Source organism: Oncorhynchus keta, chromosome 2 (genome assembly GCF_023373465.1).
Source record: "Oncorhynchus keta strain PuntledgeMale-10-30-2019 chromosome 2, Oket_V2, whole genome shotgun sequence".
NCBI classification, from domain to species: Eukaryota; Metazoa; Chordata; class Actinopteri; order Salmoniformes; family Salmonidae; genus Oncorhynchus; species Oncorhynchus keta.
In genome coordinates, this window is record NC_068422.1 from 65,956,472 (window position 1) to 65,968,112 (window position 11,641).

Sequence of the window (11,641 nt, forward strand, 5' to 3'; positions counted from 1 at the left end):
CCGGGACACTCAAATAGAGCCCCACAGTGGAGGTGTCATAATACCCATAAAACCTATCGGTCAAACAGGGAAAATGTTCCAATAATTTTTCCGCCATTGATTTTAGAAACAATTCAAATAAGGGCTGTGTGTCGTGTAGGCTTATCCTGGCGTGACGTTTTTTGATAAACATATAAAACTCTCTCGGACGAGGTGGCTTTTATCAATATATTTGGCTCTATTTATTCTCAGATTTTAACATGCTAATTAGTATCAAAGTAGAGATCATTCAAGACTACAAATCCTTGCAAGCTTGTGCACATCACCTCTAGCTGACACCTTTGCTAACAGGTATTGTGTCAATTTAAAACTTGCTTTAGACAGTTTACAGACTTATTAATTTAAAAATATTTAGCCAATTTATTCATGGCTAAATTTAGCCAACATTAGATAGTTAATCCAGATATTGTTACCTTTTTGCCTCGATCTGGCTGTCTCATCCAGATGGTGGTATTTGTGGTTCTTTATGATAGCCACATTAGCAGCTAATTAGCATTTCATTTTTGGGGAGTAAATACAGGCTAACATATTAATAAAAGTCCCCTTGTCAGGGGGCTCCCGAGTGGCACAGCAGTCTAAGGCACTGCATCACAGTGCTAGAAGCATCACTACAGACCCGGGTTTGATCCCAGGCTGTGTTGCAACCGACCGCGAGACCTATGAGGTGGCGCACAATTGGCCCAGCATCGTCCTGGTTAGGAGAGGGTTTGTTCGGCCTGGATGTACTTGTCCCATCGTGCTCTAGCGGTTCCTATGGCGGGCCGGGCGCATGCACACTGACTTCGGTCACCAGTCGCACCACAGTGTTTCCTCCGACACATCGGTGCGACTGGCTTCCGGGTTAAGTGGGCAGTGTGTCAAGATGCAGTGCGGCTTGGCAGGGTGTTTCGGCGGAAGCATGGCTCTCGACCTTGGCCTCTCCCGAATCCGTACGGAAGCAGCGATGGGACAAGACTAACTACCAATCGGATATCATGAAATTGGGGAGAAAAAGGGGTAAAAAATATAATAAAGAAAAAAGTCACCTTGTCCGAGAAAGATTTACACGGTTATCAAAATGTCATGCCAGGGTAGGTCTACACGAAACACAGCCCTTATTTGAACTCTTTCTAAAATCTCCTATGTGATGAATGGTGGAATACAATTAAAGTAGGACAATTAACGAAGAGGCAACTCAAATGAACTTTAATCGCTTTTATTCAAATTTTTACATTGCAAAATGTTTTTCATGCCACAAGAGGTACCGGATCTGGCCAAATAGGTTCCGGAAAGAAGAACGGAGAGATACCGGATTCTGTTCCGGCTCAAATTAAGCACGGACCTTAACGCTAGCCCCTAGCCCAGCTAACATTCGCCACCTAGCTAGAATTCATAACATATCATACATTTTGCAAATTCATAACATATTGTACATTTTGCAAATGCGTAACATATTGTACAATTTGCAAATTCGTAACATATAATATGAATTGTAATTCATAACATATCATACGGATTTACGTACAGAATAATGCAAAATGCTCTGAGACCAGGTTGAGTGCTGACAAAATTGTTTAGTGTAAAAATCCAACCCTTGTAATTTAGGTACAGTATGAAAGTAAGGACATGACAATTCGGTGAAAGGAGATGAGCATTAGAGGTAACATATTTTGAGGTTCATTTTATTTGATTCATTTTAGCAATGTTGCTTGCAAAAACGGTTGTTGTTGTTCCCATAGTAGATAGACCAGGCGTTTTCAACTCTTACCCTATGAGGTCCGGTGTCTGCTGGTTGTCTCTTCAAACCTGATAATTATTTGCATCCTCCTGGTGTCCCAGGTCTAAATTAGTCCCTGATTAAAGGGGAACAATGAAAGCAGTGAAAGCCGTGGAACTGGCTTCGAGGTCCAGAATTGAGTTTGAGGGAGATAGACAGTTCCATGGTTGGTTTATGTATCACTGACCCTGAATAAGCTAAATACTGGGCTAACACAGCTAACCTTTAGGTCAATAATATGCTGTTTTTATTAACATTTTGTTGCCTTTATAATTCTGAGAGAAATTGAACTAGCTCTAGCTAGTTATACCTAGGTAGCTTACAAGGTTAACTGACTTTTCTCAAAATGAACCTCATTGTGACTAGCTTCTTCTTGTCCCGGGGCTCATGCAACCCTGCACACCCAAATAACACTCCAGAAACGTCAAAATAAGAAATATTGAACTGGCCAGCATTGTTGACCATTTCTCCCCTCTTGCTGCGGCTTCATTTCATCTCAAAACAACAGAGAAATGCTGTAAAAACCAGTGTGCCGCAAACGTTCTGAAATGTTTTGTCACCAAGTGTTTGTTTTATAGATTTTTTTTTGTCTTCACGCACTGAGGGGATTCGATGAATCTCGCCCAGGCTCCCATGTAGGCGTGTTTAGCACTGTGATTTACACCTGGTTCGCACCCCTCCTTAGCTGATTTTTGCCATGGAACTTCCCCAGGTTTCCTGTTTTAGGGAAGCCTGGTTCACGACAAGGCTAGGTTTGATACAACTCCCTAGTTTGATTATTTGGTTTTGTCCTCGCCAAGAATCATATTCTATTTTCGTGATTGACGCAGAGCTGAAACTAAACACATATGTTTTATTAAAATTGGTATCTTGCAAGTGGCTAGAGCAAGTTTGATCCTAAATATGTATTCTGTGGAGGCCTTGGGCCAAGCCAATCACAATGCTTAGTATGGACGATCAGAATGTTGTCGTGCTTTGTTAAGGGGCACAGGTAACATCCATGATGACCTTGTGCAAATGTGCCATTGATCTCCTTCCAATTGGTATAAGAGAATCAGTTCCATTTCCACATCTTTGACAGCATGCTGATCCAGCTGCTTGGCTAGATGCCATGTGTTCTTGTCAATTAGGCTGTAAATAGAAACATGTAGAGGAAGCCTTTGTAGAGTCCCCTAGCTGAGGGCAGAAACATGTCATGACATCATCATGCGCTGGATGATTGATTCAGACACTCAGGTTGTATTTTATACTCTGCCACTTCACAGGAGAATGGGTTTTAATTAAAAAAAAGATGGCTCTTGCATGGGTGAGATATTTTTAATTAACACCACGTGAAAATCAATGTGTCTCTCAACCAATTGAATGTGTTTGTTTACTCTAAAATGAAGTGTTGCTGAATTGAGGAAGAAGAGGATATTTGTATTTCTCTCCTCACACCTTTCCTCCCTAATGTTTCTCACATTCAGAAGTCTACATCTGGACTTTCCACACTCCCCGTTCAGTGCCATCTATGGAGTGCCCATCAACAGCCCTGGGACACTCTACCCCTCTGAGTTGCCCCCGTCATACGAGTCTGTGGTGGGGATGGGGATGGGGCAGACCCCTGCCAGTCAGGTGAGTATCACTACCATCCTTCCCTCATAAAAGACCAGTGTACTAGCCAGCCTCTTTCTAACATTACACATTGTCTATTCACAGTCAGAGTAGTTTAGAACCCCTCTCACTGTTGAATACGTCCCTGTTTACATGCACATTGTAAGAACACAACTACAAAGGAGAGTGCTAAGAGAGGCATTTTGGCTTCAGAAGAAGTTGTTGTGTGAGATCACAAAGAGAGAAGGAGAAGTACACAGAGAGAAGCTAGCTGTGTTAGAGACTCAGTTGAAGTTGAAGTTTCTATTTGGGTTTAGGATTAGTGAGGTGAGAGGATTTTATGCTCTTCTCTCTCTCTCTCTCTCTCTCTCTCTCTCTCTCTCTCTCTCTGTGTAAATCGCTGCCACAGGCTCTAATAAAGGAGACATAATAAAGACGTGTAACATTTCCTTATGCAGATGACCCAATTCACTGCTGACCTCAAAGGCCTCCCCTAAGACAGAAGCACACACATACAGTGCATTCAGAAACTATTCAGACCCCTTGACTTTTTTCTACATTTTGTTACGTTACAGCCTTTTTCTAAAATGGAATCTACACACAATACCCCATAATAACAAAGCAAAACCAGTTTTTTTTCTTCAGATATCACATTTACATAAGTATTCAGACCCTTTACTCAGTACTTTGTTGAAGCACCTTTGGCAGCGATTACAGCCTCGAGTCTTCTTAGGTATGACACTACAAGCTTGGCACACCTGTATTTGGGGAGTTTCTCCCATTCTTCTCTGCAGATATTCTCAAGCTCTGTCAGGTTGGATGGAGAGAGTCGCTGCACAGCTATTTTCAGGTCTTTGCAGGAATGTTCAATCGGGTTCAAAACCGGGCTCTAGCTGGGCCCCTCAAGTACATTCAGAGACTTGTCCCGAAGCCACTCCTGCGTTGTCTTGGTTGTGTGCTTAGGATCGTTGTCCTGTTGGAAGGTAAACCTTTACCCCAGTCTGAGATCCTGAGTGCTCTGGAGCAGGTTTTCATCAAGGATCTCGCTGTACTTTGCTCTGTTCATCTTTCCCTTGATCCCGACTAGTCTCCCAGTCCCTGCCGCTGAAAAACATTGACACAGTATTATGCTGCCAGCACCATACTTCATCGTAGGGATGGTGCCAGGTTTCCTCCAGACGTCACGCTTGGCATTCAGGTGAAAGAGTTCAATCTTGGTTTCATCAGACCAGAGAATCTCATTTTTCATGGTCTGAGAGTCCTTTAGGTGCCTTTTGTCAAACTCCAAGCGGGCTGTCATGTGCCTTTAACTGAGGAATGGCTTCCATCTAGCCACTTCCATAAAGGCCTGATTGATGGAGTCCTGCAGAGATTGTCCTCTGGAAGGTTCCGCCATCTCCACAGAGGAACTCTGGAGCTCTGTCAGAGTGACCATCGGGTTCTTGGTCACCTCCCTGACCAAGCCCCCTCTCCCCCGATTGCTCAGTTTGGACGGGTGGCCAGCTCTAAGAAGAGTCTTGGTGGTCCCAAACTTCTTCCATTTAAGAATGATGGAGGCCACTGTGTTCTTGGGGACCTTCAATGCTGCAGACATTTTTTGGTACCCTTCCCCAGATCTGTGCCTCGACACAATCCTGTCTCAGAGCTCTACTGACACTTCCTTCGATCTCATGGCTTGGTTTTTGCTCTGACATGCACTGTCAACTGTTGGACCTTATATAGATAGGTGTGTGTCATTCCAAATCATGTCCAGTTGAATTTACCACAGGTGGACTCCAGTCAAGTTGTAGAAACATCTCAAGAATGATCAGTGGAAACAGGATACACCTGAGATCAATTTCGAGTCTCATAGCAAAGGGTCTGAATACTTATGAAAATGAGGTATCTTTTTTATACTGTAAATGTGCAAACATTTCTAAAAACCTGCTTTCGCTTTGTCATTATGGGGTATTGTGTGTAGATTGGAAAACAATTTATTTAATACATTTTAGGATAAGGCAGTAACCTATCAAAATGTGGAAAAAGTTATACTTTCCAAATGCACTATAGGTGTGATGGGAAAAGTCTCATTTAGATGAGATACAGAAGACACGTCTAGTCTGGTAGAACTTCAGAGCAGGTATAGATTTCAGTTTGGTGTTTGTCCTATGAACTCAATAATGGAGGTACTATCATTGTCTACCTGGAGAAAATGTGAGAGGTCACTTCTTCAAGGAATATAGTTGGTTTCCTGTTGAATACAGCTGGGTCGTTCCACCAATTGGGTGTCAAACTTGGTTAAAAAAAATCATCCCATTTTAATATTGACATAAAGAGCACATGTTCAACTTCATAAAAAACATGTTTTCCCATCTCTTGAGGTTAAATTTAAAAAACAAATATTATAGTAATTGCCTATTAAGTGCCAAATAAAGTAACAGGGTTGACTGTAACAGGGTTGACGATTTCATCTTAAATCAGCCTTGTGTCAGGGGGAATGGAAGCTTGTTGTGTGCAACAGGGAGTGGCAATTGAATGCAAGCTTAACAAAAAATGACATTCAATCATTGGCACAGTTATCTGTTCAGAGCTGAGTGGTGCTTTGTGGCTCTCCTAAGACAGGCAAGATCACAGGAGACAAAGACATAGGAATCCAATCTGTAACAAAGCTGCGTGGTTCCACAAAAAAAAGAGTGCCTTTTGTGTCCCTTTGATATTCTAGGAGACATTGTGCACCAACATTTTAGAACAAGATATATTATTTGCTCTAAAATGTAATACCAAAAGGCTTCCCCTCGTCTTTTAGAGCTCTCCGCACAGATCTCCTGAAAATGATCTTCCAACAAAGATTCTGTGAATGAGGTCAAATCAATATAGAGTTTTCTCACCTGAAGTACATGCCTTTGAAGTGTTGATGCAGGGAGAGCACCTGAGGGGACTGGCTGCTGTTAGATGTATGCCTTATAGGGGAGCAGCTGCAATATGAGGATCTAGATTCCCCTTGAATAGACACTCGTCGCTCAGGCTCAGGTTGACTAGAATAGAGGTATAGACCCGAAATGATCCGTTTGTACAGGTGACTGCAGCTTATGATTGGTAAGACTGAGGTATTGTATTGGAACATACTTTATATTAAATGGTATTAAAGACACTACACGGCATTACATTCTTCTAAGACCCTGATTATCCTTTTTCATATTCACTGCTATGATTTAGAAATACTCATCATGATGAGATGAGAAAGAAAGCACACATAACGTCATAAGCATACAATTACCTAAGAAAACCACATTATAGTGACAGTTCACCACCTCTAAAATCCCAATGGAATTCCTGATGTAGAGTGGGTGTGCTTGGAGAGCTCTCTACTGGCCAGAGTGTGGTACTGAGCACATGGTTGCCAGATGTGTCGGGAAGAAGCAGCGGCCTCTGACAGATGTTCTCCAAAAGGATTCTCTGCCTCGCCCACCTGCAGAATTATTTGGTTCCCTCACTCACTATCCCTTTGGAAATGTGTGTCTCCTTTGTCAACTGTAAAAACAAATCATGTCCTGTCTGTCTGTCTGTCTGTCTGTCTGTCTGTCTGTCTGTCTGTCTGTCTGTCTGTCCGTCCATGTGCTCCCCTCGTGCTCCCCTCTGCAGGTCACTACCAGCATTGATCAGCAGGCCACTGAGTCCAGCCTCTGTGAGAGAAACACCACAGCTGGTCTCAGTACTCAGGGTAAGGAAGGCTTAATCACTATCACTACAGCCACCCCGCACACCACTTTGACTGTGTGTGAACAGGCTGGTGTATCTCACCCATAGGGGTGAGCCATGTTTGATATCTATGCCTGTACTGTAATTTGGTGCAGCTGATGCTTTTGCTCTCCTGTGTCTTGTCCCAGCCTCGGTGGACAGTGCCTCTCTAATGGTATCAGAGGAGGTGGCAGAAATTCCAGACCACAGTTGCTCCTCAGAGGATCTCTGTTCCCTGGAGGTGCAGGGCTCTGACTCCTCTCCCTATGGCACGCTGCACACCGCCCCCACTGATGGCAGCTGTATCAGTCTAGAGCTCAATGCCCGCTTCTCCCACCGCCACGGCGGCCCGGCCCGGCTCGACGACACAGGCTACAGCGAGTCCTCCCACACCCAGGACTCCATACCCCACTCTCCAGACTGGTCCATAGAGAACAGCAACATACTGGAGCACGAGGAGCCCAAGGGAGGAGCAAAGCTACACGCAAACGTCAAAGAACGAGCCAGTAGGAAGCAGCTGATTCTTCCTGTCCCTTCTACTCCTCCCTCCCTGCCCTCTGCCTCCCCCTCTGCAGCCACAGCCTCCGTAGAGGCAGCCTCAGCAGCCCAGAGCCTCCCTGCCTGCCCCTCCCCGTCCCCCCCTGCCCGGCCCCGTGGCTCCCGGCTGTGCTTCAGTGTGTGGTCCCCATCCTCCTCTTCCTCCTCCCCGGCCTCGCAGCCCCCTTCTACCTCAGCGCCCACTGAGCGACCCCGCATGCTCCGGTCTGGCAGGAGGTATCGCAAGCTGGCTCGCATCGTACGCTCCACCAGCGACCCCATCTCCTGTACCTCCATATCTGGAAGTACGTGAGTTGCTCCGGTGTCGGCACGACACTGCTCCCCATGTGTTGTTTAGGAAAGATCCTGTCATTACTGTTGAGATTAACCGGGTTAATCAGATCACATAGGCAGCTAGCATCACTTCATTTGGTGAAATGCAAATAATATACTTAAGCATAAGTACTTGCTCACCATAGGGCTAACATCTCCCTCCGCAGGTGACAGCTGTGGCAGCCCCTCTGCAAGCAACCCTCCTCCGGAAGATTCTCCTCAGACTTCACCAGAGCAAGGTAACGCCCACCCCACCAGAGCCTTTTACCACCTCTCCACTATGTACGCCTTTCACATCCCCCCACCTAACCTAGCAGTCTACACATACAGTACCCCTGGCGAAAACACCCATTTAGACCAGCGACTCGTAGGAGAAAAGAGCGTTCACCTACAGAATGTGCAAATGTGTTGAATATGTTGAGTCCCGCCTGATTGGATGTTGTTGTATGTTTGTGTCTTTGGTGTGTTCAGAGTCCACAGAGGTGGCAGCTCCTCCCCACGCCGCTGCCAAAGTCAGCACCCGCAGTGGTAGGAAGCAGAAGGAGGGGAGGAAAGTGGACATCCGCCTCAAACCGCGAGCCCTGCACACGGTCTCCAACGAGCGCCCACACTCTCTGGCTGACCTCAAGACGTATAAAGACACCAAAATCCTGGTGGCCAAATTCCTGGAGCACTCCAGCTGCAGTCTACCTCCAGAGGTCCAGCAGGTGGTCAACAGCATCAAGTATGTCATCAAGTCTGACGAGAGACACATGGAGGAAGCTATATTCAGTGCCAATGTCATAGATCAGGTACACCTATTGATGGGCATGAGTATGAATGCATATACAAAATAAGCTGGTCTGATAACTTAATGAAACCATTGTTGGACCATTCTGGTCTAAACTGTTGGTCAGTGATATTGATGGATTTGTTTGTTTGTTTCTGTTACTTTGCACAGGTGATGACACATTCACAACGCATCATCGGCAGCCCAAGGAAGCGTGCCCATGAAGACTTGCACCTACAAAGCTGTGGGGCCTTGAGTTCCCCTTCCTCATCCCTGCGCCGTCCACCTACAGCACCAGGGCCTCCCAACCCCCCTGCTTCTGTGGACTCCTCTCCCTCACCCTCTGAACGCACTCAAAGCCTTTTGTGTAGAGAGACCATCCTTTGACTGCCCTCCCTCCCCACCAAGGACTCAACCTCTATTTCTATCTCATAGTGCCCTGTGAGACTGTGCCAAGACTTGAGCAGAAACAAACTCAGTAGGTCATGTCTGGAGTGGATTAGCTTCTGTTCTCTCTCTCTCTCTCTCTCATATCAAAAACAGCAGAATGTTCTCTTCTCCCTCAAGGGATTTTTTAACAGTCTCAACCCTGTAAACACACTTGTAAGCCAACTAAATGGAGACGTCATGATGAAAAACTAGTGCTCTACTTTATGAAAAGGAAAGAAAAACGACTTTGTATTAAAACTGTGAACTGGACAGTTTTGGGATGGCACTAACTCCAGCAGACTTTGTGGATTTTGATTGGCTGAATACTGTGTGCCACTGCAGGACAGAGAACGTTACAAAAGTGGATTATTTAACTTACCTCAATGTGTTACAGTTCTTATCAGTGTTACAATAAAATATGACTTTCTATGTTGTAGTCGACCTCCTTTCAATAATGTTATGTCATTTGAACATTACATACATTTATAGGAGGCGCGAGAGACACAGAAGCCATGCTTACAGAAGATGCATGGCGCAACTGAATAGTAAAAAAAAAACATGAAAATACTGTATGTACAAATCACACAAATTGTGTAATATTTTGAAAACCTTGTTCATTGTAACTTTTGAAATGTCAAGAACTTGTGGTTTGACAAACTATTCTGAATGAGTGAGGTTGCCATCCAATTGGCAACAGATTTTCAGGTGAATATTCAAAAATCTGCATAGAAACAATATCCCCAACAGAGGTGTTTCCATCAAACTGACTTATTAGCGGATAAAATGCTGCGCGTGATGACGTAGTGTACATAAAATGACTTTTGCACTTAAGTTTTCATGTACTGAATAAATCAATTGAAGTTTAAAGGGATAGTTGACCCAAATGACAAAATAAGATATTGGTTTCCTTACCATTTAAGCATTCTATGGACAAGGTATGACAGCAGTCCCTGCTTTGGTTTCATTTCCCTGCTACTATTTCCATATGCTTGAAAATAAAAGAGAGCCGCACACTCTAGGAGCTCAGATGCAAAAATGTAATTACCAACGTTTCGACAGCCAAGCTGTCTTCATCAGGGTATAATCACAAGCACTGTGGGATGACTCGTTTATATAGTGTCAAAAGACACAGGTGTCTGTAATCATGGCCAAGAGTGGCCTAAAGTCATTGGTTAATTATCAAATATTAAAATGGCATACAAAGAACAGCATACAAACAACAAATGGATAGCATACGATCATAGGTTCATTTTAGACTACACAAGCTTACAAACAATTACAATGGCAAAGTCACAATAATCACAAGAACGGCTTCAGATCAGTCTACGTTGAGACCGAAGGGAACAAGGGTCTTTATGTTAAAGCTCCAGGCAGCCTCTCGTTTTAACAATAAATTATCAAGGTCCTAGGGAGGGTGACATGTTCGATGCCAATATAACGCAGAGACGAAATCGAGTGGCCTGCCTCCAAGAAGTGGGCCGCAACTGGATAAGCAAAGTTTTTACACCTAATGGTGCTACCGTGCACCTTTGATTGGGATCGATTTCCCTGTTTGTGGGTGTTTGAAGGATCTACATTTATAAGTGCCATTGCATTGAGCACAGCCATTACACTTATAATTTCCATCCAGTAGGGGCGCAAATAGACTTGTTCAGGAATATCTTGGGGTGGTAAATCAGAGTTTACCAATTGGTCTCTGAGATTTCTGCCCCGCGAGAATACGACCAAGGGAAGGTCCGAAAACACATTACCGAGACTATCATCGGATTTTAGAATGTGCCAATGTTTGTGAACAATTCCCTTAATTTGTTCAGAACGCTTTGAATAGTAGGTAGTTAGAACACAAGAATGCGTCGTTTTGTTTTGAATTTTCTCTATGGCAATATTAATCTGATCATTTTTGTAGCCCCTCTCCTTGAACTTTCTTTGCGTCTCTGTTTCCATATGCTAACATTTAAATATTTTTGGCACAAATATATATCATACTTTTTTGGGCATAATTTCCAAATCATGTGAAAGTATCTAAAATGTATTGTGATCCTCAAGAGAGTCAATTATAGATGTTTTAAAAAATATCTCTCATTGATCGAGACAGGTGAGTGCAGGACATGCAGGACCCAGGGATAAATGTAGATTACATTTCCAAGTACGGGACAATGTGTGCACACACCCCAAAAAATGATGGGCCAAATCATAGAAGTACATATAGAACCCCTATTAATTCAATAGGGTCTCTGTGGGCCTAGTCCCAAAGATTTGTCATTTAACTTTTAAAATGTATGACCTTTTATTGTGGCATAAACACAACCAGTCATAATGTCTTCATCTGATTCTCATACCTCAAAGGGCTCCTTTACTAGGCTACTCGCGCACATTCACTCACTCGCATCTTTCCAGCCATCATACAGTGGTGAATGGAAAGAGACATCTGTTACACAAAACAGCAAAAAGTGTAATGACATTTGTCA

At 43.9% G+C, this 11,641-nt stretch overlaps 1 protein-coding gene across 1 annotated transcript in view; it reads left to right on the forward strand.

Moving 5' to 3' along the window:
* Window positions 1–9,596, forward strand: part of LOC118358941 (protein ENTREP2-like) — a 122,172-nt gene extending 112,576 nt beyond the window's left edge. Inside the window, exons 7-12 of the mRNA XM_052480841.1 lie at window positions 3,262–3,409; window positions 7,010–7,088; window positions 7,255–7,947; window positions 8,143–8,214; window positions 8,447–8,766; window positions 8,916–9,596. Of these exons, the coding sequence (XP_052336801.1) occupies window positions 3,262–3,409; window positions 7,010–7,088; window positions 7,255–7,947; window positions 8,143–8,214; window positions 8,447–8,766; window positions 8,916–9,131 (1,528 nt within the window). The 3' untranslated portion in view covers window positions 9,132–9,596. The remainder of the gene's footprint in view (window positions 1–3,261; window positions 3,410–7,009; window positions 7,089–7,254; window positions 7,948–8,142; window positions 8,215–8,446; window positions 8,767–8,915) is intronic.
* Window positions 9,597–11,641: the final 2,045 nt, after the last annotated feature.